Source organism: Macrobrachium nipponense, chromosome 40 (genome assembly GCF_015104395.2).
Source record: "Macrobrachium nipponense isolate FS-2020 chromosome 40, ASM1510439v2, whole genome shotgun sequence".
Classification (NCBI taxonomy): domain Eukaryota; kingdom Metazoa; phylum Arthropoda; class Malacostraca; order Decapoda; family Palaemonidae; genus Macrobrachium; species Macrobrachium nipponense.
The window spans coordinates 19,178,872-19,206,799 of NC_061101.1; the positions used below are offsets into that span (position 1 = coordinate 19,178,872).

The 27,928-nt window shown below is 42.7% G+C and overlaps 1 protein-coding gene across 1 annotated transcript in view; it reads left to right on the forward strand.

Annotated features, from left to right (window-relative positions):
- LOC135211968 (actin nucleation-promoting factor WASL-like) overlaps positions 1 to 27,928 on the forward strand; it is a 77,297-nt gene that overhangs the window by 47,851 nt on the left and 1,518 nt on the right. The window contains exon 5 of the mRNA XM_064245223.1: positions 15,159 to 15,270. Coding sequence (XP_064101293.1) covers positions 15,159 to 15,270 — 112 coding nt within the window. The remainder of the gene's footprint in view (positions 1 to 15,158; positions 15,271 to 27,928) is intronic.

A 27,928-nucleotide genomic window follows, 5' to 3' on the forward strand; every position in this document is an offset into this window, starting at 1 on the left:
GCCTAGACCTAGTTTCTTTATTTTAATCCTTTGGCCCATCCCTATGAGAGCTGAAAGTCAGCTCAGTGGGGTTTAACTACTTTTACTCTATATTGTATTAGGTGGGACACATTCTCATTTGTGAAGCCTGAAGGAGCTTCTCATTTGGGCAGACCAGAATCAAGTGAGGATTGTCACCTGCGTTTATCCAAGGGAAAATGAACGTCTAACTTAGACAAACTAAGTTGTCAGGGGCAGATTCCTTTGACAGAGTGGACCATGAACTCCATGGTCTGCAATAGTAGTGTATGGAAGCTGTTAGGCAGGACAACTGTTCAAAGAATCACCGTCTTTCCTATGTTTTGTTTGCCAGTTCCATACCCTCAGGCATGGACAAGTGATGCAATACTTGTAAATTGGTTGAATTTGGACCTTTATTCCTTCCCATCCATTCAACATGGTAAGGAAGATCCTCAACAAAATTTCGGGGCTATCACAATGTGACAATGACCCTGATAGCTCTGTTTTGGCCACTCAAGAAATGGTTCCCAAACCTGAAACTTCTAATCGATTTTCCCAGATAGCTCCCTCAAGATCCATCTGCTCTAGCTCTTGATTGGCTTCAGACTGTCTGGAGGCTTTGTCAGAATGAAGGGAATGTAAAGGCAAGCTGCGGAAAGCTATTGCAAGATGTAGACGTCAGTATTCTTGCCAAGTCTACCAATCCAAGTGGACTGTCTTCTGTTTATGGTTTAGCAGTCATAACATCTCGTCTGCTAAAACCTCTATAGCTCAGATAAGCAGACTTCCTCCAATCCATGAAGGACTTACAAGGGGGCTCTCTTCATCCACAATGAAAGGCTTTAGAGCAATGCTGGGGTCTGCATTTAAGCATAGGGGGGGCCTAGATTTGGCTTCTAACCAAGACATTGATGTTCCTCATTAAGTCCTTTGATATGTCCAAAGCAAATGAGTTGACTATGTCTTGGAACTTGGGTTTAGTTCTAAAGTGGGTTTAACAGTCCCTGCTCTGAGCCTCTGTTCCATGTCCTTTGGAACTGACAAGAAAACTCTTCCTTGCAGCCTTGGCCACTGCCAAATGAGAGTGAACTACAGGTTATAGACAAGCAAATTGTCTTTGCACAAGGAGATGCAGCCTGTACCTTTACACTAGGTTCCTGGCCAAAAACAAGATAGCATATGGGCATACTCGTATACCCATTAAAAATCTTTATATCCTTGGTCCAGAAGGGAGGAAAAGGTGCTTTGCCTGGTTAGGGCCCTCGGGTATTACGTGGACAGAACCAAGAGAATCAGGGGTCCTTCCAGCAATCTCTGGTGCTCTGTCAAGGATCCCCTTTGACATCTATAAAAATATAATTTGTTCATGAAGCTTACCTGCCAGATATATATATATATAGCTGTATTCTCCGAAGTCCGACAGAATTTCAAAACTCCCGGCACACGCAGTGGACGGCCAGGTGGTAGTACCCATTCCCGCCGCTGGGAGGCGGGCGTTAGGAACCGTTCCCATTTTCTATTCAGATTTTCTCTGTGCTGGTACTGTCAACACCTGTTTTCATTACCTCCGTCATTGGATTTTGGAACTTCTTTGGCTACTTTAGTATCCTGATTGATTTTTGGTTATTGATTTGGATCGGTTGCTAGGTATACGCTAATTGTGGAATTATTTTTGAATTTGCTTATCGACTAGCGTAGAATAGTGGTTGTTAGCAAGAATGTAAGGTGAGACTTCCAAAAGCTTCGGTAGACCCCCACACAGTGTGCCCGAGTTGTAGGAAACATGTTTGTATGTTTGATGACCGCTGCAAGGAGTGTGAAAATATGTCTGATTCTGCGTGGAAGCCTTATGAATCATATGTACGTAAACTAGAACGTGATAGGGTAAGGAGGTCTTCCTCCAGGAGTGTAACACAAGTTACCCATCCAGTAGAATTTATCCCTCCAAAACCTGTGATGCCTTCGGGCCCTACAATAGTGTCTTTGGAGGCTAATACCCTATCTATGATTCTTAAATCTTTGCGTAGCCTGGAATCATGCTTGCATTGGAAAGTTTTAATAGTGCAGTGAAGTGTAGTGATAATGCCATGAGTGTTCATTCTATCGCGTAAGCGTATAATTTCTCATTGACAAAAAACACTACCTCGCGATGGCTCTCCCTACCCTCGACGAGGAAGAATGTAGTAAGGAGGTAGCTGTCCAAGTGTCTACAATACTCTATGTTTGTTCATAAAACTTACCAGTCTGATATATATATCTGCCGGGTAAGTGTGAACAAGCATTGTTGTATCATAGTAATATTATTTTTGCCCTTACGTCATATTTCTATCAAGCGGTTGTATGGTTCATACCGTAGTTACCCCTACGGAGGACAACCGAGAGTACGATTATTCTTATTACATTTAATTGATTCTCCCTGCAACTATTCAGGGTTGCCAGTTTCCGTTTTTGGTATTTAAGGTATTGTTACGACAATACCAAGTCATCCTTTTCCTTTTATTATTTAGCAATTCAGTTTCGCTTAACTATACCAGTTTGATGGTTTTTCTTTCTGCTCTAGGATGGATGGATAAAAAACCTATTCATTCGTAGAATGGAGTAGCTGGCAACTCAGGCAGAGCAGTGCGGAGAACGACGAACGTGGCTCTGCTGTCACTAATGCCAGCTCAGTTCCAGCTGATGGTCTGCCATGCGCGGTAGGTTAGTTACGTCCTCTCTCTCCTGCGGGATTGAACGGACTAACCGTATCTCTACCCTACAATCACGGACTTTATCTCGGGTTGAGGGGAATTCTAGCATACATGACTGAACATCATCTTCACTTTGCGAGAATTTTTCATAAAAAATATATATTAGACCTTTTTGGTTCTGTTTACTGCAAGGTAACAGAATTCTTTGTACGAGGTCTACCGCGGCATAGCACACATGATTTCCCTCGAAACAAGAATGATTTGCCAAGAGATGCAGAGTCATTTAGCTCGCCGAGACGTCCCTCGCTCGGTTATGAGGGATTCTCCTTCCGCTGCCAAATACGACATGATTTAGCAGCGATGCTTAACGCCAGGCGTGGCGCTTGGCGGGACGCTCGGCTGGACGCCAAGCGTGACGCTCGGCTGGACGCCAAGAGTGACGCTCGGCTGGACGCCAAGAGTGACGCTCGGCTGGACGCCAGGCGTGACGCTTGCTGGACGCACAAACGTAATGCTTCTTCAGACATTCGCCGAGAATCGGAGAATAGTAATGAATCTCATGAAGGAGAACTTATCAGGAGAAACAACTGAACAATCTTCTACAGTGTCTTCAGATTACTCCTGGTTTTAGTTAAAAAAACGCAGCCATTATTAGGGAAGGAAACATGGCTCGGTTAGGGAATGAATGAGTTTACTGGGGACCATTTCCTCGCGTGGGAGAAGTTTGTTTCCCTGAATAGACTGCAATTCAGACCTCCAGGTTTTTCCTGCAGAAAAACTGGAGTAGCATGGATGGAGATCTAGAAATGATTCTGAACATCTCTCATAGTCAAGAATCGCCACCTAAAGGTGATGTCATGGCTCATAATCTCATAGAAATTCGAATCTTGAAAAATTACTTTCGTCTTCAGAGACGTCCTCCCCGCGCAGAAGTTGGAACTCTCGGGGGTCTCGCTCCCTCTGAGGAGAACGAAGACGCTAGGATGTCGCACAGGCGGCCGTCGTTTTTTGGTTTCTCGGAGGGGGACGCTTCTCGTCCGTTAGCTACTTCTGCTTTTTGCTGTCGTCTCCTGAGCAATTGGAAGACTTCCCCAAACCGTAAAAGAAGCTAAGTTTGCAAGATGTCGCACAGGCGGGGGGGTCCGTCGTCTTTGGTCTCAGGGAGGGAGGGGACGCTTTTCACGTTTTTTTTCTCTCTTCTGCTGTGTTGCGATCTTCACCGGAGAGGAGGGACGTCTTTTCCGACGGGGGGAAGTTTATGCTTTTGAAAGCGCTCCGGTCGCTCCAAAGATAAATCCTGGCGGTCACTGTGAGAAGGAGGAGGGGTGGGCTTCCCCCTCGCCCCTCGTCTTCTCAAAGGATCAGCCCTTCGCCTGAGAAGGAATGTTCTCCATCGAAAAGGATGATTGTGTCTTTGCAACAACAACTTGCCTCGTGATTGCAGAGAGAAAGGCAAAGCCACATCGAGGGAGGAAGGATGATAGGCTGCCAATCAAGAGTCCAGGCAGTACCCCTTCTCCTTCTCCTCGCTCCCCTCTTTCGCCTGTTGCTTCGGTCTCTAGGTTTCGTGCAACTCCACAGAGGTTGTCTACAGAGCATGGTTAAAACCATCTTCCCAAACGTGCGTCAGTCGAGAAGAAGAAGAGGTCTTGGTTCGATGGCTTCGAGCCTCTTTTGAAGAAAAGTTTCAACCTGCAGCCCCTCAGTCTCCTCCTTCGCAATTGTTATCTTCGAAGGCCATCAAGACTCCAGGATTCTTGATGATGGCTACTTCATTTTCAAGGCCCTTATGGTCTTTATGACTTTAATGAGAACGTGGCGAGGTGGCTTCATCTTGCGAATATCAGAGCCTCTATGTACCTGGACGACTGGCTCATTCGTGCCTCCACTCAAACGTGGTGGTCTGAAGGATTTTCAAGCAACTTTATCGTTGGTGAAAGTCCCTGGGACTACTAGTGAATTTCGAAAAGTCACATCTGATCCCGACGCAGTCCATCGTGTATCTAGGGATTCAGATGGATTCGGTGGCTTTTCGAGCTTTTCAGTCTCAGGTACGTCAGCAACAAGGCTTAGGGCGTGTCAGCCTTCCTAGGGAGAGAATCATGCTCAGTGAGGAAATGGATGAGTCTGCTGGGGGGACCATTTCCTCACTGGACAGGTTTGTTTCCTTAGGGAGACTGTACCTCAGGCCGCTCCAATTTTTTTCTTCTCAAGGGACAATTGGAAGGACAAGAAGAACCTGGATATGATCTTGAAAATCTCGGGAGAGGTAAAAACAACACTTAAAATTGGTGGCTAGATCCAGTGAAGCTGTCGGAGGGCGTGTCTCTCAAGCTTCAGAGCCCCGACCTAGTGTTGTTCTTTGACGCGTCCACCACAGGGTGGGGAGCAACATTGGAGGGGAAAAAGTGTCGGGCACCTGGAGAGGGGAACAGGTGTCCTGGCACATAAACCTAAAAGAGATGGCAGCCATCTTTTTAGCGCTCAAGTTCTTCCAAACAGTCTCTCGTCGCATAGTCCAAGTCAACTCAGACAAACACCACAGCTCTGTCGTACATCAAGAAACAGGGAGGAACACATTCTCGGTCCCTGTTTTGCCCTGGCAAAGGAGATCTTGCTGTGGGCCAAGAGCATGGGAACGTCACGATCCTACGAGGTTCGTAGCAGGAGTCGAGAACGTCTGGGCAGATCTCCCTCAGCAGGCGAGGTCAACTTCTGCCAACCGAAGTGGACTCTACATCAGGAGGTATGCCAAGAGCTGTGGGGGTTATGGGGCATCCGCTCGTAGACATCTTTGCGATGTCCAGGACGAAGAGACTTCCACTGTACTGCTCCTGTTGCTCGATCCAGGGGGCAGTGGCAATAGACGCCCTTCACTGGGAGCTGGATGGGGATGGACCTGTGCGCTCCTTTCCCCCGTTCAAGATCCTAGGGAAAGTTCTGAGAAAGTTTGAAGCGTTGGAAGGCACGAGAATGACTTGGATCGCCACCGTTCTGGCCTGCGAGAGACTGGTTCACAGAGGTCATGGCCTTCGTAGTAGACTTCCCGAGGACGCTTCCAGTAAGGACAGATCTACTCAGACAGCCCCACTTTGAGAGGTACCACGGAAACCTCTCCGCTCTGAGTCTGACTGCATTCAGACTATCCAAAAGTTGGCCAGAGCGAGAGGCTTTTCTAGGTTCAGTGGCGAGAGCTATCGCCAATGCAAGGAGAGGCTTCTCCAGTGCAGTGTACCAATCGAAGTAGACAGTCTTCAGGAGTTTGGTGCAAGAAGAACAGCATTTCCTCCACCACGACCTCTGTGAGCCAGATTGCTGACTTCCTACTATACCTGAGGAGGGACCTGAAACTTGCAGTCTCTACAATTAAGGGATATAGGAGTGTGCTTTCAGTTGTCTTTAGGCACAGAGGCCTGGAATTGGCGGACAACAGAGACCTTCACGATCTCTTGAGATCTTTCGAAACAACGAAGGTTCAGCAACCCAGGTTGCCGTCTTGGAACTTGGACGTAGTTCTGAAGTTCCATCATGTCCAATCCATTCGAACCTATGCATACGGCTTCTTTGAAAGATATTACTAGAAAAGCTATCTTCCTGACTGCTCTGGCGACGGCGGAAGAGAGTCGGCAAAGTTCAAAGCGGTTAGCAAGTACGTTGGCTTTAAAGTTTTATTTAAACGCGGTCTGTTCCTTGAGCCCACGTTCCTGGCAAAAAATGACAAAAAATCCGTCCAAACCCTTGGCCTAGGACTTTCGACAATAAAGGGATGGCCGAGATCGGTGGGCGCGAGCCAGAGAGTTATGTGCCCTGTCAGGGCTCTCAAATCCTTACCTAAAGAAGACGAAGGATTGTAGAGGTCCTTCGATAAACTTGTAAGGTGTTCGTTCAGGAAGCCAAGTTTACCAATGTCAAAGAATGCTCTGTGGTGTTCGTTCAGGAAAAGCCAAGTTACCAATGTCAAAGAATGCTCTGGCTTTTTTCTTCAGGGACACCATCAAGGAAGTGCATTCATCTTGTGAAGACAGTGATATGAAAGTGTTGAAGGTGAATGCACATGAAGTGAGGGCTATTTCTACGTCGGTAGCCTTCCAAAAGAACATGGAACTCAATGACATCTTGAATGCCACCTTTTTAGGCATAGTAACTCAGTGTTTGCCTCACACTAAAACTTCGGAGGTGAGGACTACATACGAGAACTGCTACGCTTTGGGCCCATATGTCGCCGCAGACACTATATTGGGGACAGAGAGTAGCGCTCTTCCTATCATATAGGAAATAATATGTTAGTTTGGACTTTTTTATTTTTATTTATTTTTTTGGTTATTGTTTATGTAGGTGTTTATTTTTTTTTTGGTTGTGGGTGGGTCGGCTGCCTGGGGTGGACTTCCCCTCATTAGCCTAGTTATACGAAGTTTAACCAGATAGGCTAGGTCAAGGTGGTAATGTTTTTTGCTTCGCCCTCATAGTAGGGTAAAATGGTCTTGTCACATTGTGGTCACGTCCCCATTGACAGATCATCTGGAGCGCACCAGCTACACAGGTCACTCCTTGCTGGAACCTCTAGGAATGCATTACCCTGGAATCGATGTCTATAAATATAGGATTTAGTTGCATTGTTGTCATGTCCCTGTTGACAGATCCTCTAGAAGTCAGATATGGCTAACAGGTAAGGAACCAAGATGGTTCGATGGCTTTCGAGCCTCTTTTGAAGAAAAGTTTCAACCTGCAGCCCCTCAGTCTCCTCCTTCGCAATTGTTATCTTCGAAGGCCATCAAGACTCCAGGATTCTTGAAGATGGCTACTTCATTTTCAAGGCCCCCTTTATGGGTCTTTATGACTTTAATGAAGAACGTGGCGAGGTGGGGGCTTCATCTTGCGAATATCAGAGCCTCTATGTACTGGACAACTGGCTCATTCATGCCTCCACTCAAACGTGGTGTCTGAAGGATTTTCAAGCAACTTATCGTTGGTGAAGTCCTGGGACAAATCATCTACATGAAATTGTTTCCCAAATCCGAGTCTGTCTCCCCCTTCCTCCAAAGGTGGGATTCAGCTATATATATATATCTAGCAGGTAAGCTTCATGATCAAAAATTTGATTTTTTGTTTTTTTTGTTGGGGTACAATAAAGTTTGTTTCATACTTACCTGGCAGATATATATAATCAAGTGCCCACCCACCTCCCCTTAGGAGACAGTGGCACTAGAAAATCTGAAGAGAAAATTGGAATGGTTCCTAACGCCCGCCTCCCAGCGGCGGGGGAATGGGTACTACCACCTGGTCGTCCACTGCATGTGCCGGGAGTTTTGAAATTCTGTCGAACTTCGGAGAATACAGTTATATATATATTCTTGCCAGGTAAGTATGAACAAACTTTATTGTACAATAACAATATCATTTTTTTTCTGAGAAACCCTATTTCGGAGGTGCACTCACAGATTGAGGAAGACGTCCTGCCTACCTTTAAGGTGAGGGCACGAGATCATCACCACCTTATATACATTAAAGGGCATAATATCCACTTACTGGAAGTGTAATTCCATTTTTTGCGACTCACTATCAAAAGAAATGGGGACAGTTTTTTTGAAAATTCTAGTACAAAGTGGGTGGGGCATCGCTTATTCACGGATCAGTATTCAGGATCCAATTAATCACAGTTTTTTTTTCTTTGGACCGCTTCTCATGTTACATCACTGGTATGATCGCTGCATCACGGGCGTTGTGTTTGCGTATGCGATGTTTTTCGGTAGGCTCAAAACCCTCGGACGTGGTCCTGATAACTACCAACATTCATTAAAGACTATATAATGATATTAACTGACAATAAAGGTAATAAACCATTCTCACCTAATATATTATTGTCCTATCTTCGAAATAAATAGCCTATTCAAGGTTTATGTACGACGTTCATTGGTAGGCTAAGCGTAGTTGCAGTGCGATAACCACCAACGTACACAAACAGATTCACATTATGATATTAACTGACAATAAAGGTAATAAAACCATTCTTACCATATATATTATAGTCATATCTTCATAATAAATAGCCTATTCAAAGAATAATTCCACACCATTGCACTCAACTTATCGTCGGAGTGGCCAGCCACAAAATGTAAGCATATACCTTTACGTACGAAAATGGTTTATGTATACGTTGCGTTCAAGCGACATTTTTTGTTTGATAAACTTTTAGAAAATTTTAATAGTAGTGGTAGTGTAATTACAGTAGTAATAACATTAAGGCTAAAATTAATTCGAACTTCATTATTATTTTGGCAGTATTCGTATATAACTTCTCTGAACAATGAAGTCATACAAACGCTATTTGTCATAGATTATCGTAAGTATTGCTGTTTGTTATTGGCGACGAAGCGTAAACGAAATACATAAAAGCATTTTTTACCTTATATATTATCGTCATATCTTCATATAAAAGGCTATTCGTGGAGTAGTTCCATATCAGTGAAATCAATTTTATCTATGCGAGGCCAGCCAGCTGACAAAATGTACGTACGTATATGAAAATCAAATTATGGTATGCGTTCACAGCATTATCTTTCGAAATTTTTATAGTACTATTCATGCTACGTAGTAATAATGTTTGGAATATACGTAACATTAATTTTCAATACAAAATATATCGTTATTTTGGTAGTGAATAATAGTTTAGAATTATATACATACACTGCATTGTTATGGGTTTGTGGCAGTGTATAAAAACAACCAAAATAACGTTCTCCTTTAAGTCGTCATATCTTCATAATAAAAAGGCTATTCGTGGAGTAATTCCATATCAGTGAAATCAATTTTATCTATGCGAGGCCAGCCAGCTGACAAAATGTACGTACGTATATGAAAATCAAATTATGGTAGCGTTCACAGCAAGATTATCTTTCGAAATATTTATAGTACTATTCATGCTACTTAGTAATAATGTTTTGAAATATATGTAACATTAGTTTTTCAATACAAAAATATCATCGTTATTTTGGTAGTGAATAATAGTTTAGAATTATCATACATACACTGCATTGTTATGGGTTGTGGCAGTGATAAAAACAACCAAATAACGTTCTCCTTTAAGTCAACAACGCGTTTAGGAAAAACATGACATAGAATCGACTTTGCGACTTCGTTCACTTTGATATTTTTAACGATACAATAACTATCATTTGTACTACTAAAACCATCTTCACATAAGTAATTTTTCGTAAGATATGTGTTGTTGCAAAAGCTAGCTTATACACATAAAAGGCTATTATAATTTAAGTCATCTTAGATATACATGTACCCAAACTCATTGTGGGGAAATTTACTACTGTTTCCTCGGATATTGAAATACTTTAGCATCATTCAAACACTTTAATAATATAATGCATAAATACTAGGCTATACATATTTTACATCGTATACAAATACTACATACAGTTATATACACATACTTTTATATACAAAGTTAACAGTTTATATACACATACTTTTATATACAAAGTTAATCATATGATAGTGATTAGACGACAGCTGTGCACTGGACTACGTAGTACTACTTGGAAGATAAAACAAACAAAAAAATTTTTTTTGTTGTTAGTCGCTGGGATAGATTAACATTTTTCCAGAGATTAAAGAGCTGCATTTTTTTGTTTTGAAGGTATGTCACCGGCGTAGTAAATAGGTATGATCTTCTAAGGAAATTTTTTTTTCTCTCTTCTTTTTGCGGAAGAATCTTCAAGCCATTTTGCATTCAAAGTAAGGAGAAGGAATCATTCTATTCTTCATGAAATCAGTAAAATACTTACACTAATAAAAACTAAAACTACGTACTGTATGCAAAACATACATCATCGTTAGCTTCGTGTGTGTAACGTTCATTCTAGGAAATTACAGAGTAGTATAACTAACACCTGATTGGTTGGTTGGTAGCCATGGAGATCTGTTATCCAATGACTGCCCTCTGCTTCTGTTCTATTTATAGACATATGCCATGGATGGCACTAGGTTTGAACGTTACCATGTTCGTGATTTTCTGACTGCTGACGGCAAAAATTACTCAATAATTACTCAATAATTTTTTCTTTCTTATAATTATTCCTTCGTGAAAACAATAATATATGATCATTGTTTTTAACTTTAACGTATAGTGGTATGAAAAAACACCAGTGTGTAGTAGCGATGCGTCATCAATATAGTGGTATGAAAATACCACATGGTGTTGTAGCGATACGTAATCACAAAGTACAAATCCTTTTCCCGGACCATCCTCAGAATTTTACGACTCTTTAACTTCAAGATCGATATGGTGAAATATATTATATAGTCATACTTATTGTTAAAATTCACAAGTTGAACTGCAAAACATTATTATATTTTGATTGTTATGTACATATTTTTTGTGTTTTACGGAATGTTTTGTTTTTGAAAATAATACCTATTAGTGAACATATGGTATTAATTGTCCCACTATTTTATTATAGGTGATCTTAATTATCTCACATTCATTTAACAGTATTATATTAATATTTATTTAAATAAACTGTAATTAATAAATAACAATAATGAAAAACATAAAGGGAAAAAATGTTTTTGCTGCAGTAGTGGTGTTTGTTTGATTATGCATCTGACCTACATTTCCGAAATCTGAAACAATTCCAAAAAACCGAAACATCGGAATGTGTGTGTACTGCACATTTTTTTAAAACACGCACACAATGTCTACACATTTACTGATACCTGTTGGTGAAAGACTCAAATTACGGTACGTACGTATTTATTCCAGAGAGAGGAGAGAGAGAGAGAGAGAGAGAGAGAGAGAGATGAGAGAGAGAGAGAGAGAGAGAGAGAGAGAGAGAGAGAGAGAGAGAGAGATAATGATTAAGGACTCCAAGCGTTGTTATTTTTACAATTATTTTATTATCTTGGGATTTTTTTTAATCTTGAGATTTTCTATTCAATTCTCGAGATTAATAAGAAATTACCGTAACTTGACTAGCATCAGCACACATCTGAATGACTCGGCCATTAGCAGGCTAAACCACCAACCTTATGAACTTGCATGATACATGAGATACATGACAAAACCACTGTTTATTGGTGAAAATTTGGGGGTCGCACGATATGGGAGCTTGCACGTTATTCGAGTATATCGGTATGTGATTTTTTTTAGCCTTTTATGGAACAAAAATCTAGCAAGAAATTGCATTCCCAGTTTGGCAACACTGGCTCTACTCACGTTTGTCCAAGTTTTGTTTGTGTTGTTATAAATGTGGTGTGCAGCGCGTTCTTTAAATTGTACCCATATAAATGAGTTAATTATGTGGCATCCAAAAGCCCTGATTCTTTTACTCTTATGGGAAAGACGCCTTAAGGTCAGATGAAGGTTTTTACGTGGAATATATTAACGTGTGTGACGAAGGGAAGAGATGTTCGCTGCATACTGCTGGTAGCATTATCGTTATTATATTACTGGATTGCACTGCAAATCATCGCCATCTTTTATCAACATTGATTGTTGGTGAGTACCCATATGATTTACATAATTTTGATAGTTCTCTTACACTCATCCTCTCTTTCCTTGTAAAAAAAAGAGGCCCACCATGCGTATGTAGGCTTCTAGCTGTAATCCCTAGGCTAGTAGGCTACATATGTACAGTAGTAGTACATATAACTACATTTATTTTTTAAGGCTAATTTTGTACAATAACTTTAAAACTGTCTTGAATTTAGTTTTAGGTGATAGTGAAAACATATTTGGTGTTTGAACTAAAGTAGGCAGTTATAAACATTGGAATAGTGGTCTTGGGTGGGTTAACTATTAGAAGTAGGCAGTTTAATTTTAAGCATTTTTGAGGGGGGTATCAGGATAACACGGGTATTTACTTATCACGGGGGGTTCTGGGCCCTATCACCCATGGATAACGAGGCCCCACTGTACCTTTGTTCCATTATCGGTGGCTAGCATGTTATTGGGGGAAGAAGCATAGGAAGCATTCCTTCCTATCCTGACCTCTTCCCATTGAAATATGTTGAGTCTTTTTGGAGGGTTATTTATACCTGGAGCCTACCAGTCTTTAGTGGTTGGGTTATGGTTTTTAATTTGTTTTACAGTGTAGGTGAGAGCGTTGTCGGGTGCTTTGTGGGTAATTGGAATATCCTTTATTATTATGCTTTGTGGGTAATTGGAATACTCCCTTTACTACTATTATGCTTTTGCTGGTAATTGGAATACTCCTTTACTCCAAAGTTCCAACATAAAAGTAGTGGCTCTGGTGGCTATTCTGCCAAGTCACTGCAGGTCAGATGAGCACTGAACAGAGGCAGCAATTTTATGCAGTAGATCTCTTACCAGGTAAAGAGAACAAACATTTTACAATTCTTACAGATTTTGTTCAAATTCATCTTCATATTTGACTGTTTTTACTGTCCATAGATCCCACTTCCTATCAATGTCTGTTTCAGCTATGTAAATACTTGGTAACATACTTAATGAAAAACAGTATTTTCATAATACAATTGAGTTTCAAAATATACTTAAAATAATTACAGATTGGAGCCCTCCCTCCTCCCCTCTGATGGGCATAAAAGCACAGATGTAGTTAATTTCTCTGATTTGTTGTGTCTATTGTTCTCCAAGGGTCAGGGTAGTCACTTACACAAGTGGAGATTTCAAATTTAGGCTGCCATGAGAGTGGTACCTCGACTCTTGAACAAATCCGGTTACGAACCAAATGTTAAAAAGAAAAATAAAAAAAAATTTTTCCGGTTAGTGAACCGTGCTTCATGCCCCAAACACACAAACAATAGGTTAACCTCTTTTTCTCCTCTTTGTCTATCCAATTTTATAGTTAGGCTAACCCCTTTTCCTCAATCTCTCTATCTATCCCATCTTCTGGTTAAGTTAAAAAAGTCAAAGAATGGTAAAAAAGTATCGTTATTAATGTTATATTGTTGTGTGTACGCATACAGCTAGAAACAGCTGATTTGCCATGAACAACGAAAGCCAATAACAACAGTGGTTTACTTGTATTTCAACCCACCATACGATAGTAAAAAATTACCATTAGTCATGTTGCAAATGATGTTAGTAGATTAGGACTGATATATTTTTATTACCGTATCCTTATTTGCTATGGATAAAAGATTGGCAAGGGCATATACTGCTAAATTTAAGCTGCAAGTTGTAGCTGAAGCTGAGGAAAGAATGATCATCTGCTAACAACTATTATTGTGTGCAATGGCAAAACTTCGGTATAGCACCGTCAAACGCCAAATAGTTTTAATCAAAAAACTATTTGGCATGAAAGAACACATTTTACTGTTTTCACTGATAAAAGATAAATGTTATAAAGTCATAGTATTTCTGATGAAATCAAGTGAAAATATCGAACGCACTCTGTTGATTTTTTTACGCAATAAACATGCCCTCAGTGCCACAACATATGCGCCAATTGGTGCAGAGAATTCAAAGACAGAGGTACAAACTTCCATAATGCATTTTAGAACCGAGAGGATCTGAAAGAAGATGTTTAAGCTACCTTTGTGGAGTGGCGGGAGATTTCTACAATTCAGGCATGAAGAAGATGGTACACGGCATGCAAAAATGCATTGATCTCAATGGCGATTATGTTGAAAAAATAAGGAAAAAAAGTCTAAGCTTTCCAAAAATGTATTGTTCCATGCCATAATGATGTTTTTTCATTGTGAAAAATCTTGGGAACCTTCTTTTACAGACAACCCTCGTATATTATATATATATATATATATATATATATATATATATATATATATATATATATATATATATGATATATATTTATATTTATATTTATATATATAATTTTTTAAAATTATAATTACAGCTTACACAGTATCATAACATATAAGAGCTAAACTCAGTAACAAATTCTGAGCATATTTAATGTACGTAAAATTATAAATCATCCTTGGATGGAATGTGGGACAGTGATGTATAGCACATGGTACATTTTTCCCACAAAGTTCAAATTGTATGGTGCAAAATCTTGGACATGTATGTGTGTGTTCCAGAATCCACCCAAGGTATAAGTAAACATACATACATGTACCTGGCCACAAGGGATTAAGAATATGCATGCATACATATATGTATGTTTTTTTTTTTACATGTGTTAGTGCCTGTATGTGTTTTTTAGAGGAATAAATCAGGGAAAAATAAATAAGTCAAGCAAATTGTTCAAGTCTGTTAAATCAAGTATTCATGCAGACAAAAGTTATATAAATGAAAAATTAAAACGAGTTCTTGTAATAAGTATGGTAAAGACAACAGAAGTCAAACTAACACGAACATGAACTTAATGTACAAACAATCCCCAAAACAGACAAGTATATTTTTTTTACAATATTGTACATTATGTAAATGTGAATTTTGAAATATTATGTAAATGTGAATTTTGTATATTATGTAAATGTGAATTCATTTTTTTTTTTTCATTGCAGACTGATGAAGATCTTAAAGAATTTGACAGGCAATTTGCCAATTGGGAGAGAAACAGTTTACACAATGGCAAGAAGAGAATAAGAACCATCCTGACAAGTCTGGCCTTAAAAAGTGAGTAATAGAACCATGATTCTCTCTCTCTCTCTCTCTCTCTCTCTCTCTCTCTCTCTCTCTCTCTCTCTCTCTCTCTCTCTGTTTATGTTCCAACATTGTTCTTTTATGTTTTTACATTCTTGACCATTCCAATAGTTTTTTGCTATCTTTTGTGTATATTTTCAAGTACTGTATGTGCATGGTGAATGGAGCCAATGATCATCTTTCTCCCTTTGTGAAATTTGAGTTGGTACTTGGTATATATTCTGTTCAAAGAGAAGCTGGTTATCCAAGAAATTCCTTTGACTTTTCCTGATAGTTTTTGAGGTTTGCTGTTCCAAGATATGTGTTTTGAAGGTCGCTGTTCCGAGGGTCGCTGTTCTAAGAGAAGTTTTTTGAGGTTTGCTGATCCAAGAGAAGTTTTTTGAAGTTTCCTGTTCCAAGAAAAGTTTTTTGGGGTTTGCTGTTCCAAGAGAAGTTTTTTGAGGTTCGCTGTTCCAAGAGAAGTTTTTTGAGGTTTGCTGTTCTAAGAGAAGTCTGTTTTCAAGTAATTCCTTTGACTGTTCCATGTGGATTTTCAGGTTTTCAGTTGCATGGCCTCCAACTCCTTCACGTCATCTGTCATAAGCTTCTCTTGGTGCTCCTTGAGAAGGTCATTGATGTCGTCCTCGTCAACGACCAGCCCCATGGACTTGCCGAGTGCAACGATCTTGTCAAGATCTGGTTGCGAAACAGTTTCAGGATCGTCAACTGTTTCTGAATCTGCATCAGCTTCGCCCACGTTGAATCTCTCGAAGTCTCGGGCGGATATGGCATCAGGCCAGAGTTTCCTCCACGAAGAATTCAAGGTTAGCCTCGAAACCTCCTGCCAAGCTTGATCAATGAGTCGGATGCATATCACAACTTCGTAATGCTCCTTCAAAATTCACGCAAGGTGAGGTTTGTGGTATCGGTGATGTCGAAACATCTCTTGAAAAGATGTTTCGTATACAGCTTCTTGAAGTTTGATATCACTTGCTAGTCTATGGGCTGGAGGAGAGGGGTGGTGTTAGGCGGAAGATAAAGAACCTTGATGAAAGAATACTCCGCTAGGATATCTTCCTCGAGGCCAGGAGGGTGAGCAGGGGCATTGTCCAACAACAGCAGACATTTCAGAGGGAGGCACTTCTCTTCCAAGAATTTCTTCACTGTCGGGCCGAAACACAGATTTACCCACTCGGTGAACAAAAGTCTCGTTACCCAGGCTTTCGCATTAGCCCTCCACATCACCGGAAGCTTCTCCTTTAGCACTGTGGCGGCCTGAAGGCTCGAGGAGTCTCGGAATGATACACAAGTAGGGGCTTGACCTTACAATCCCACTGGTGTTGGAACAAAGTGCGAGCGTAAGCCATGTCTTTCATAGGTTTATGCCCGGGTAGCTTCTTCTTCTTTCTTCCATGATGTACGTCCGACAAGGCATTTTTTCCAAAAAAGGCCAGTCTCGTCACAATTGAAGACTTGCTGAGAACTGTAGCCTTCCTTGACCGCTGAGAACTGTAGCCTTCCTTGATCGTCATCTCGTTGACGTCTTATTAAAGGCTTCTGCCACTTTCGTGTCGAGCTGGCAGCCTCCCCCATGCTGCACCACCACCGAATGGTGTCAGTCCGTTTACGGAATTTATCAAATCAGATCACCAAAAATAGCACTGCCCTTGTGGCAGATTGCCGTTTCAGTTATCATATCGCCAGTGATTTCTTTGTCTATAATCCATACAAGAAGCAGCCTCTCCATCTCATCATGCACGTGGCTCCTCTTGTTGGACAAAATAATCATGCCCTTGGAAGGTGTAGCTGCTTTGATGGCTTCTTTCTGCTTAAGGTTGGTGCCTATTGTCGACGGATTTTGGCCGTATTCCTTAGCGAACACACTCAACCACATGCCAGCTTCATACTTTTTAATTATCTCCATCTTTCAGTGAACTTCAGCAACATTCTTGGGCCCCATGGCTAATTAAGTTAATTGAGTTCAGACACAAAACACATAAAGTAACTTACTACGAAGAAAGAAAGAAATCACTAACACGAATAATTTACGTTAACAAACGAAATCTATGTGAACGAACGAATTCCGCGTGCGTACGATAACGATGTGATGAAGTGGTCGAGGGACGCCTTTACGTAGAGGGATGATGGGACAGATGCTGACCAATAGGAGAGCAGGATCTTACAGCAGTGACTAGCAACCAATGGGAGAGCGGGAGGATGGTGGCGAGTCTTGTCAGTTTGGCGGCGCGAGAGTTTTAACATTTTTCTCGACGGTCCGGGCGAATCTCGGACTTTATCCTTTTGCAACCTGAATTATTTTCATATACAGAAGCGAAGAAATCTTCGTCTTTGCTTTCGTAAATAACTTGGATTTTTTGTAAGTAGGGACTTTCTTATGTCGAGGTTCCACTATATATTTCTCATTCAGTTCCACCCTTGTTTCTCTTGCTTCTTAGCCTTTGTCTATCCTCTCTTGCAAATTACTTATGACAGATCCTGACACCATGATTTGTTTTTCCCATCACCTTTTCCAAGGTGGTTACTGACTTGGTTTCTGTTGAGTTGGTTGTGATGATGGTGTTGGTGTTTGTATCCCCATGAGTTCTGCTACTAGTCTTGTTCCTGCATATGCAGGTTGATTTGTTCTGTGATTCTTGTGGTGTGGTACTGTTAGTCTCATTATTTTCACTGATTTCACTTTTCTCTTAGTTTCTGTGTTTTTCTTCCTTACTTTTGTTGTTTTGTAGGCTTTCATGGAGGGGATCTTTGTTCTTTCTGTATCTGGCTTCGTCCATTGTCTGTTCTTTTCCACCCATTCCAACCTTCCTGCTGCTACTTGTGATGTTTTTTTTTTTGTACTGTTTGGTAGCTCATTATTATTATTATATTCTTTATTAAAAGTAATAGCTACTTCAGCAACGTTACGCTTGTAGAGAGTCTTCTCTATTTTTCGAAAAGCAGCTTTTTCTGTACCACTTAAACAGGCTAGTAGAGTGCCTATGGAGGTCATTATCAAATACAGGGTCAAGATCTGTGTGTGTATTTCGATTTTACAGATAAATAATATCATAGTCATCAAAGTCAATGTACCTCGCTCTCTCTCTACTCGCTCTCTCTCTCTCCCCCTCTCTCTCTCTCTCTCTCTCTCTCTCTCGTGTAGCGAGCTTTTTGTCTGGAGCTGCCAGACATCCTCTAGACTGGAAGCTGAGGGTGGACTGCTTCTGGGGTGTGGTGTCCGTCCTCCTTATATTTGGGGTCGTCTCCATGCTGATCTCCTATTGGCTGGTGGTGGTAGGTCTCCAGTTAATAGGAGATCAGCATGGGGTAGAAAGCGGCTCAGTGGTGTGATGGTTTGGTGTTGTTGGCATGCCACCTCGGTGGCCGCAAGTTCAATTCTCGGGCATTCCACTGAAGAGTGAGAGAGTGTATTGCTGGTGATAGAAGTTCACTCTCAACGTGGTTTGGAAGTCACATAAAGCAGTTGGTGCTGTTGGTGAATAACCTCTGGTTCCATGCAATGTAAAACACATTACAAAACAAACAAAACCTTGCTGATGACCCCAAAATATAAGGAGGATGGACACCCACACCAGAAGCAGTCCACCCTCAGCTTCCCAGCTTAGAGGATGTCTGGCAGCTCCAGAACAAAAGCTAGAAAAGAGAGAGAGAGAGAGAGAGAGCCAAGAGAGAGAGGAGAGAGGGGGAGAGAGGAGAGAGAGACCGACCGTAAATGACTGAAGATTATTATTCATCATAGTTTATCTGTAAAATTTAAATATATACTCCGATCTTGACCCTGTATTTGATAATGACCTCCATGGGTACTCTTACTTAACCTGTTTTAAGTATTATGGAAAAAGCTCTTATTCAAAAAAAATAGAGAAGAATCTCTACAAGCGTACGCAGCTGAAAATAAACATTATTTTAATAAAACATTGCTTGAGAGAGGGTCTTGCTTCCTACATATTAATTATATTATTATTATTATTATTTATTTATTTATTTATTTATTTATTTTTTTTTTTGCTCTATCACAGTCCTCCAATTCGACTGGGTGATATTTGTAGTGTGGGGTTCCGGGTTGCAATCCTGCCTCCTTAGGAGTCCATCACTTTTCTTAATATGTGTGCCGTTTCTAGGATCACACTCTTCTGCATGAGTCCTGGAGCTACTTCAGCCTCTAGTTTTTATAGATTCCTTTTCAGGGATCTTGGGATCGTTGCCTAGTGCTCCTATGATATGGGTACGATTTCCACTGGGCATATCCCAATATCCTTATTATTTCTATTTTCAGATCTTGATACTTATCCATTTTTTCCCTCTCTTTCTCCTCAACTCTGGTGTCCCATGGTATTGCGACATCAATGAGTGATACTTCTTCTTGACTTTGTCAATCAACGTCACGTCTGGTCTGTTTGCACGTATCACCCTATCCGTTCTGATACCATAGTCCCAGAGGATCTTTGCCTGATCGTTTTCTATCACTCCCTCAGGTTGGTGCTCGTACCACTTATTACATGCAAGGTAGCTGATGTTTCTTGCACAGGCTCCAGTGGATGGCTTTTGCCACTGAATCATGCCTCTTTTTGTACTAGGTTCTGTGCAACAAGTGCCGGGGCATTCGCTTGCTATGTGGTTTATGGTTTCATTTTTCGTATTGCACTTCCTACATATGGGAGAGATGTTATTTCCGTCTATCGTTCTTTGAACATATCTGGTTCTTAGGGCCTGATCTTGTGCCGCTGTTATCCATTCCTTCGGCCTTTCCTTCTTTAGCTCTCCCCTCTGTTAGCCATTGCCATGTGTCATCGCTGGCTAGTTCTTTAGTCTGTCTCATGTATTGTCCGTGCATTGGTTTGTTGTGCCAGTCCTCTGTTCTGTCTGTCATTCTCCTGTCTCTGTATATTTGTGGGTCTTCGTCTACTTTTATTAGTCCTTCTTCCCATGCACTCTTTAGCCACTTGTCTTCACTGGTTTTCAGATATTGCCCCAGTGCTCTTTTCTCAATGTTGACGCAGTCCTCTATACTTAGTAGTCCTCTCCCTCCTTCCTTTCGTGTTATGTATAGTCTGTCCGTATTTGCTCTTGGGTTTAGTGCTTTGTGTATTGTCCATATGTTTCCTGGTTTTCTGATCTATGCTGCGGTAGTTCTGCCTTCGTCCATTCCACTATTCCTGCGCTGTATCGATTACTGGCACTGCCCATGTGTTTATGGCTTTTATCCAATATTTCCGGCGTTGAGTTTTGACTTGAGTATCGCCTTGAGCCTCTGCATGTATTCTTTCCTGATCGTGTCCTTCATCTCTTGGTGTTTTTTTTTTTTTTTATATCCCCTCCTTCCATTACTCCCAGGTATTTGTATCCTGTCTCATCTGTGTGTTTGATGTTGCTCCATCTGGTAGCTTTCATATCCCTTCAGTCTTGTTACTTTGCTTTGTTTTTTGTATGTTGACTAAGGCGCATTTTTCTATTCCCAAACTCCATCCTGATGTCCCCAGATACAATCCTTACAGTCTGGATTAGGGTATCTATTTCCTTGATTGATGCTTTACCATACAGCTTGATGTCGTCCATGAACATCAGATGGTTGATTCTGTTGCCTCTTTTTTCTTGAGTTGGTACCCGGGCATCCATCTTCTGTAGTACTTTTGTCATAGGAATCATGGCTACTACGAAGAGTAGTGGGGACAGTGAGTCGCCCTGGAAGATACCCCTCTCCTGATATTAACCTCTGCTAGTCTTATTCCAGAGCTTGTAAGTATTGTATTCCAGTTGCGCATTGTATTTTTGAGGAAGCTGATGGTGTTTTCCTCTGCCCCATATATTTTCAGGCATTCTATTAGCCATGTGTGGTGGTATCATGTCGAAGGCTTTCTTATAGTCTATCCATGCCATACTTAGGTTGGTTTCCTTCTCCTACTGTTCTTCATTACCATTTTGTCTATCAGGAGCTGGTCCTTTGTGCCCCTACACTTCCTTCTGCAGCCTTTCTGTTGGTTGGGGATGGTGTTTGTATCCTCTAGGTAGTTGTATATGCCTTTTCACTGATGATACCTGTTGGTACTTGGTAACTTCCACATTATTGGTAGGCAGGTGATAGGCCTGTAGTTATGGCTATATTTCCCTTACTCTTGTCTTTTTGTATAAGGATTTTTGTTCTTCCTGTGAGGTCAGCCATTTGGTGCTTGGTGATTTATGAGATACAATGCTGGAGATGTTCTGCTATTCTGTGGTGTGGGCCTTGAAGTTTTTTGAGCCAGTATCCACTGGACTTCATAGGGACCTGGGGCTTTCAGTTTTGGCATTGGGGTCTTTAGTTGTTTCCTGTCTGACTGTGTCTGTCGTGATCTCTGTGAATCTTTGTTTTATTCTCCCTGTTTCTTCTTACCTTGACTTCCTGGAGCCATGTTGCATGTTTGTTGTGTGATACCGGGTTGCTCCATATGTTTTCCCAGAGTCTCTTACGTTGGTTCGCTTCAGGAAATTTCTGGGTGGTTGTCTTCCACCCCTCTTAGTTGGCTGTATAGTTCTTTTGGCTGGTTGGTTCCGAATAGTTTGTTCTGTTGGTATCCCTTATTCCTGTCATGTACCGATTAACGTTGGATCTTATGGTGCTTTTACATCTTTGATTGTGTTGTTTAGTCCCACCCCTCTCTTGTACTTTTGTATTTCTCGTTGAGTTCCTCCCTTGTTTTCTTGCTTCTTAGCCTTTTTTCTGCCATCTCTTTCAGTTTACTCAAGTCAGATCTCATCACCAATGATTTGCTTTTCCAGGCGCCTTTTCCAAGGAGGTTACTGTTTTGGTTTCTGTTGGGTGGTTGGTGTGGTTGGCGTTGGTGTTCGTTGTCCCATCAGTTCTGCTACTAATCTTGCTCCTGCATATACCAAGTTATTTGTTTCTGTGATACTGGTGTGTATTATGCCCATTTATTTTATTGACCCTCAATTGTTTTCTCCCTTAATTTCTTGGTGTTGTAGGCTTTCAGGAGGGGATCTTTGTTCTCTCTGTATCTGGCTCCATCCATTGTCTAATCTTTTATACCCATTCCGTCCTCTCTGTTACTTCGTCGGTGTTTCTTCGTGTGTCGTTGTTGATACCTCATCCTCCCTGTCGTCTTCTGTGGCATCGTCTCTCAGTTCGTCTTCGTGTAATTCGTTGTCGTGTGACATTTCCCTTTCCAGTTCTTCTCTTTCTGTTGGGGAGAGCCAGTTCTTTTTCTTTATGTTTCTTACTTGGTCTGCCAGCCTCTGCTCTGTTTGGGGGTTATTCCTCTCATTCCAGATGTTGACCAATCTTCTTCTATATCCCTCTCCGTCAGGGTTGCTTCTGTTATAGCATCTCCATATTTCCTTATTTTCTTCTCTTTTCCATTTCTTCCTTTTTGCTTCTGTAGCTCCAATCTCAGGCTGTTGATGACTGTCGTTGTGTGGTGATCAGTTGCTGGAATGACGACCTCCAAGTACCTGACCGTTCTTCCCCTTCAATTGGGTTGAATGCCTGGTTGCCGGACGAAGCTCCTCTGTTGCCAGAGGTTCCATTTACGTCGTTGTCGTTTATTCCTTCATGTCTTTCCATCATTGCTGAGTTTTGCTATTTAACCCATAGCTGGACCCTACCCCATCAGGGATAGGTACTCATTTTACAGCTGAGTAGACTGAGGAAATTATGGTAAAGATCCTTTCCCAAGGAATCAACGCGAGGAGAGCGGTCACCCATCCAACGTCTGACAGCCGCAATGTTGCTTAACTTGACTTGAAGTCCATTGACGACCTAACCCACTCCTCCACGGCGCCACATATGTTGCCAGAGGTTCCATTTACGTCATTGTCGTTTATTCCTTCATGTCTTATTATTATTATTATTATTATTATTAATTATTATTATTATTATTATTAATATTATTATTATTTTGTTCATACGCGAACAAACCTTTGGTCTTAACAAGAGGATAATTTCTAGCGCCTAGCTGGATCCGGTTAAAAAAGCAGATGAAAGCACGGAATCTTGTGATATGCTGGCAATGCATGCGTAGTTCGGGTGAAGAGTGGTAAAGGACCACGCACCTACGCCACTGCGTCAGTCTTTTCTTTAACCACCGCTTGATGAGAGTTGTGGCTGACCTCTCTTTGCCTTTACCCAGTCCATTGCCCGTTTCGTTTGTTTGGTTAGTGCTTTAGTGCTGATATTGTGGCCTGCTTCTGCTCCTCAGCCTCATCAACGTGTGTGGCCTGGAATTCCAGGTTTTCCGTTTCTCGTTTTTTGGCTTCAGTGGCGACCGATCCCCACATCACGTGTAGCAGGTAATGTTCTAATTTTTGTACTATAACGAATCCTTGCATGAAATGCCAGGCATGGCCTAAAGAGCAGTGGGAAGTCATTTTATAGCAAGAGAGAGCATCAGAGGATTTTGACTCTTCCTTCACGGGAAGGTTTTTTGCCTCTTCCCCGATGCTTTGTCTCCTGCAGTATTCACCCCCCATAGTAGTGTTGTGCTCTGTCTCCTTCCTTTTCCTTCCATTGTTTCGTCACTGGAGGTATCGGGAGGCCCCCAGGCTGATTTTTGTAATGTCACCTGTTCTTCAGGAGTTAATTTGATTCCTGGGAAGGGGGAGGCTTTTTCATTATTTCTCATTTATCCCAGAGTCGGAGGCGGCCAAGATGGCGGCAGTTTGGAAGATGCTCGGGCTAGGGGGTCCCCCGTCCTTGGAGGGGTTGCTAGCGCACTTTTTGGAGGCTCGCTACCCCCCCTCCCCAGGCTGGCCAGGGCCCTTCCTCCTCCTCCCTGCCTTGTCTTCATGGGTAGCCAAGGTCAGCCATCTTGTATTGCTTCTTGCCAGTTACTGTTGCCGCTTTTTCGAGTCCGAGGGAAGCCGTGGCATCAGCCCCCCCGTTGATGACATCACGGGATCCGTCGTTGTGTAATCCTCCGCTAGTGGCATCTGATTCCCCTTCAGACCGAGGGGAAGCCGTGACGATCATCACCACTTGTTACGTCACTTCCATCGATGATGTCACTCCCAGTTGTTCCTCTGTATTCTTCTCTCAGCTGTGACGTCATCTCTGCCGCCCAGTTCGCTGCATCTCTTTTCCATACTATCGGAGCCTTCTCTTGCAGATCAGTTCTGAGGGTATATGCCAGGCAGTGCCTAAGAGGTTGGACTCTGATTTGGATGATAAGTGGCTGCCTTGTCGGCTGGGAGGACTGGAAGGAAACGTTTTGCATCGTCCCCTCCTCCTGCAAAGAGATCGCGTAAGAAACCAGTGCTGTCCTCCTCTCCCTCTTCCCCCCTCTATGCCTTGTCAGCATATCTAGCGTTGGAAGGCTAAGGACTTTTGCTCTTTCTTCGCCAAAAAAATACGGAGGGAGGAACACCGCGGACATGTTCTTGAGAGTGTTGGTGTTTCGGAGTGTTAAATATATCTTCCCTTGTGCAATCTGCAGTGGTTACTGTTCGTCCTCTGCATTGAATCGCCTCCCCTGTCCGTGCACATTGCAAGTGTGTTGCAACCTCCCCTGTCCGTGCACATGATGCAAGTGCTCCTTCTTCTCCAGGGCCTATTCGAGTGTTCGGGATTCCTCTCCAACTCACATTCGTATGTCTGCCACGCCTGTTACCATTCATGGACATGTTAATGAGTCATCTGTTGGAGGAGTGTGTAATGATGTTCCTAGTGTTCTAGTGGTTCGTCTCGGGAGCCGGCACGTGGAACCAGCCCAGGACAGGTTATTTGTTTGTGTCAGGCTGTTTGGCTGCTGATCCTTCCGATAATTTTAATGAGGAAGGTGCCTTAGAGGAGCCTACACACACTACTCTTCTCGTCATCTGTCTCCGTTTTTCAGAAGTTGTTAATCTCATTCGTGGATTCAACAATTTGGAAAGTAGGAGTCAGGCTCGGTCGTCTTACACTCCTTGCTTAGAAGCCTTGCTGGGAGCTACGCAGGATCCCAAGTCTTCTCTTAGGCTTCCCTTGTCGGGGCACGTCCAGTTGGTCTTGCATATAGTTAACGCCTCTGTTTCGTATCGGGACGGTTCACTTTGCTCTAAAGGCTCTGCCAAGCTACTACCCCCGCCTCTCATGAAAAACAAACATAGGAAGTACTATGCTAACGAACTCTGCATTTTTTATGTCGCGCCATCTTAACCCAGACATCATTTGCCTGAAGCCCGGATTGACTTTGGACTCGGTGAGGTCGGTGGCTCCGTCCTTGTCTCACAAGATGCCTCGGCGGCGTTGGAATCTACGGCAGCCTCCCCATGTTGCAGATGGGTTTCTTGGCTGGACTTCTGGTCTGTGGTCATTGCCAAGATAGCTTCTGACAGGACCCCAGAAGGGTTGGTGAGTGCATCCACGCTTGCCAGTCTGTTGCAGTCCGGAGGCTAGCGTTTTCTTATATGGCTCCCCTCGCTGTTAATTTATGAGCCAACTTCTCATTAGAAGAAACACGGCTTCATTCTAGGATGGAGAGATCAATTGACACAGAGTCCTTGCTGGCATTGATAAACTGAGATCTGTTGGAGTCCCAATTTTTGTGTCCTTGGACCGAGCCGAAAATGCATAGACCGGCGCCGGGCTGACACCAAAGACAGACTGGTGCACCAGGCCGTGTCTAAGTCGTAGTCTCATCCTCGGAGACGTCCAGCTCCTCCTCCTCCCTCTGTCCAGCAGCAGTCAAGAAAGATTGTCACATGGTAGGCCGTCGAGGAGTTCGATCTCGGCAGGACCTTCCCATTCGGCTCAAGCCTAGATCAGAGGACCAATGTTAATGGTTCCTCTGTATCTGGAAGTGAGAGAAGACCTTCCTTGGTGGTTGGACAACCAGAATCTTTTGAAGGGTGTCCCTCTGCGTTCTCTTCCGCCAGACCTCCTGTTCTCAGACGCCTCCCCCGCAGGTTGGGGACTCAGTTAGGCGGCCTCATTGCATCAGGCATTTGGAGTTTAAGAGGACAAACAGCAACATATCAACGTCTTAGAGTTGAAGGCAGCCTTCTGGGCCTGAAGGAGTTTCGAGAGAAGGTGGTAGAAGGTCATTCTGCTGTTCTCATGTCGGACAACACCACTGTGATCTCCTATGTGAACAAACAGGGGTCGCCTGGTGGTTTCGTCAACTTCTTGCCTGGACTGTTGAGGTGCACCAGTGGCCAGTCAGCAACTCGATAGAGCTCTCAACCAGGTATAATCCCAGGCAAACGGAGTGGTCGCAGACAAACTCAGTCGTTGGGATCAGATCATAGGCACAGAGTGGTCCCTTCATCAAGTGGTAGCAGACAAGCTTGGGTTGGGGGGGGAGGGGGGGACCCATGCTCGACCTTTTTGCAACTCATTGCAACAGGAAGCTGGAGATATTCTATTCTGTGGTCCCAGATCCTTTAGTGTTAGCAGAGAACTCATTCCAACATCCCTGGGACAACCTGGAGGTGTATGCCTTCCCTATGTTTTGTTTGATCCGTCAAGTTCTGAACGGGCTAATGAGTTCACAGGGTCCCAGGATGACTTTGGTAGCCCCTCTGTTGCCTCAGGTGAAATGGCTCCCAGATCTGCTGCTGTTTTTGTCAGAGGTTCCGAGGGAAATTCCCCCTTGGCGACATCTGTGTCAGCCGAATGCGGAAAGGTTCCACCAGTCAGTAGAATTCCTGTCTCTTCACGGTTGGAGGCTATCAAGTATATCTCTGAGCGAGAGGCTTTCTCAGAGAATAGCAGGGCATATGTCCAGCAGTCTCAGTAAGTCGACTTCCGCAGTTTACCAAGGCAAATGGGCAATCTACTGTGATTGGTGTTGTAAATGGGGTTTTTCTCCACTCACAACCTCTATTCAGTGAATAGCAGACTCTTTAACCTTCCTCAGACGAGAAACGTTTGTTCGTTTCTGCCATTGGAGGGTACAGGGTGGCCCTAAGTTTGGTGTTACACCTTAGAGGCATTGACTTCTCCTCTTCCTGGAAATTCCTTGCTAGTTAAGGGGTTTGAGCAGTCTAGTTCTCCTAGGGAGCTCAAGCCTCTGACATTGGATGTTTCCTTGGTTCTCAAGAGCTTCACTAAGAGTTCGTATGAGCCCTTGCATTGCTCATCTGACAGGAACTTGACGCTCAAGACCGTTTTCCTTCTGACCTTGGCATCTTCCAAGAGGGTAGGAGAGCTCCACGGCCTATGCTATGATGTGAAGCACACCAGGGGTTGGGGGTCGGTTTTTGTCCTTCAAATTTGTCCCGGGAATTTGTGGTCAAGACCCAAAATCCCTCTGGGCACGATGACAGGTTCACTTTGTTTTCCATTCCATCACTGAATGACTTTGTGGGTGGTGATGCTCAAGAGCCTTTGTTGTGCCCTGTGCGGGCCCTGCATTGCTATCTTAAAAGGACTTGGAACCTTAGACCAGGCTGCCGCAAACTTTTTGTTAGCACAGGCCGTACGAAGAAAGAGGTGTCTTAAAAATACTCTCTCTTTTTGGATACGGGAAGCCATCAGACAGGCATACTGGACTCTTGGTGATTCCACCACCACGTCTGCGCAGGCTAGAGCGCATGACATTTGGGGTATTGGTCCCTCTCTGGCTTTCAAAAAGAACTTTGCTGCACAAGGAGTGCTGATCGCAGGTACTTGGTTTTGCCAGTCCACGTTCACCTCTTCTTATCTTAAGGATGTTTGCCCACA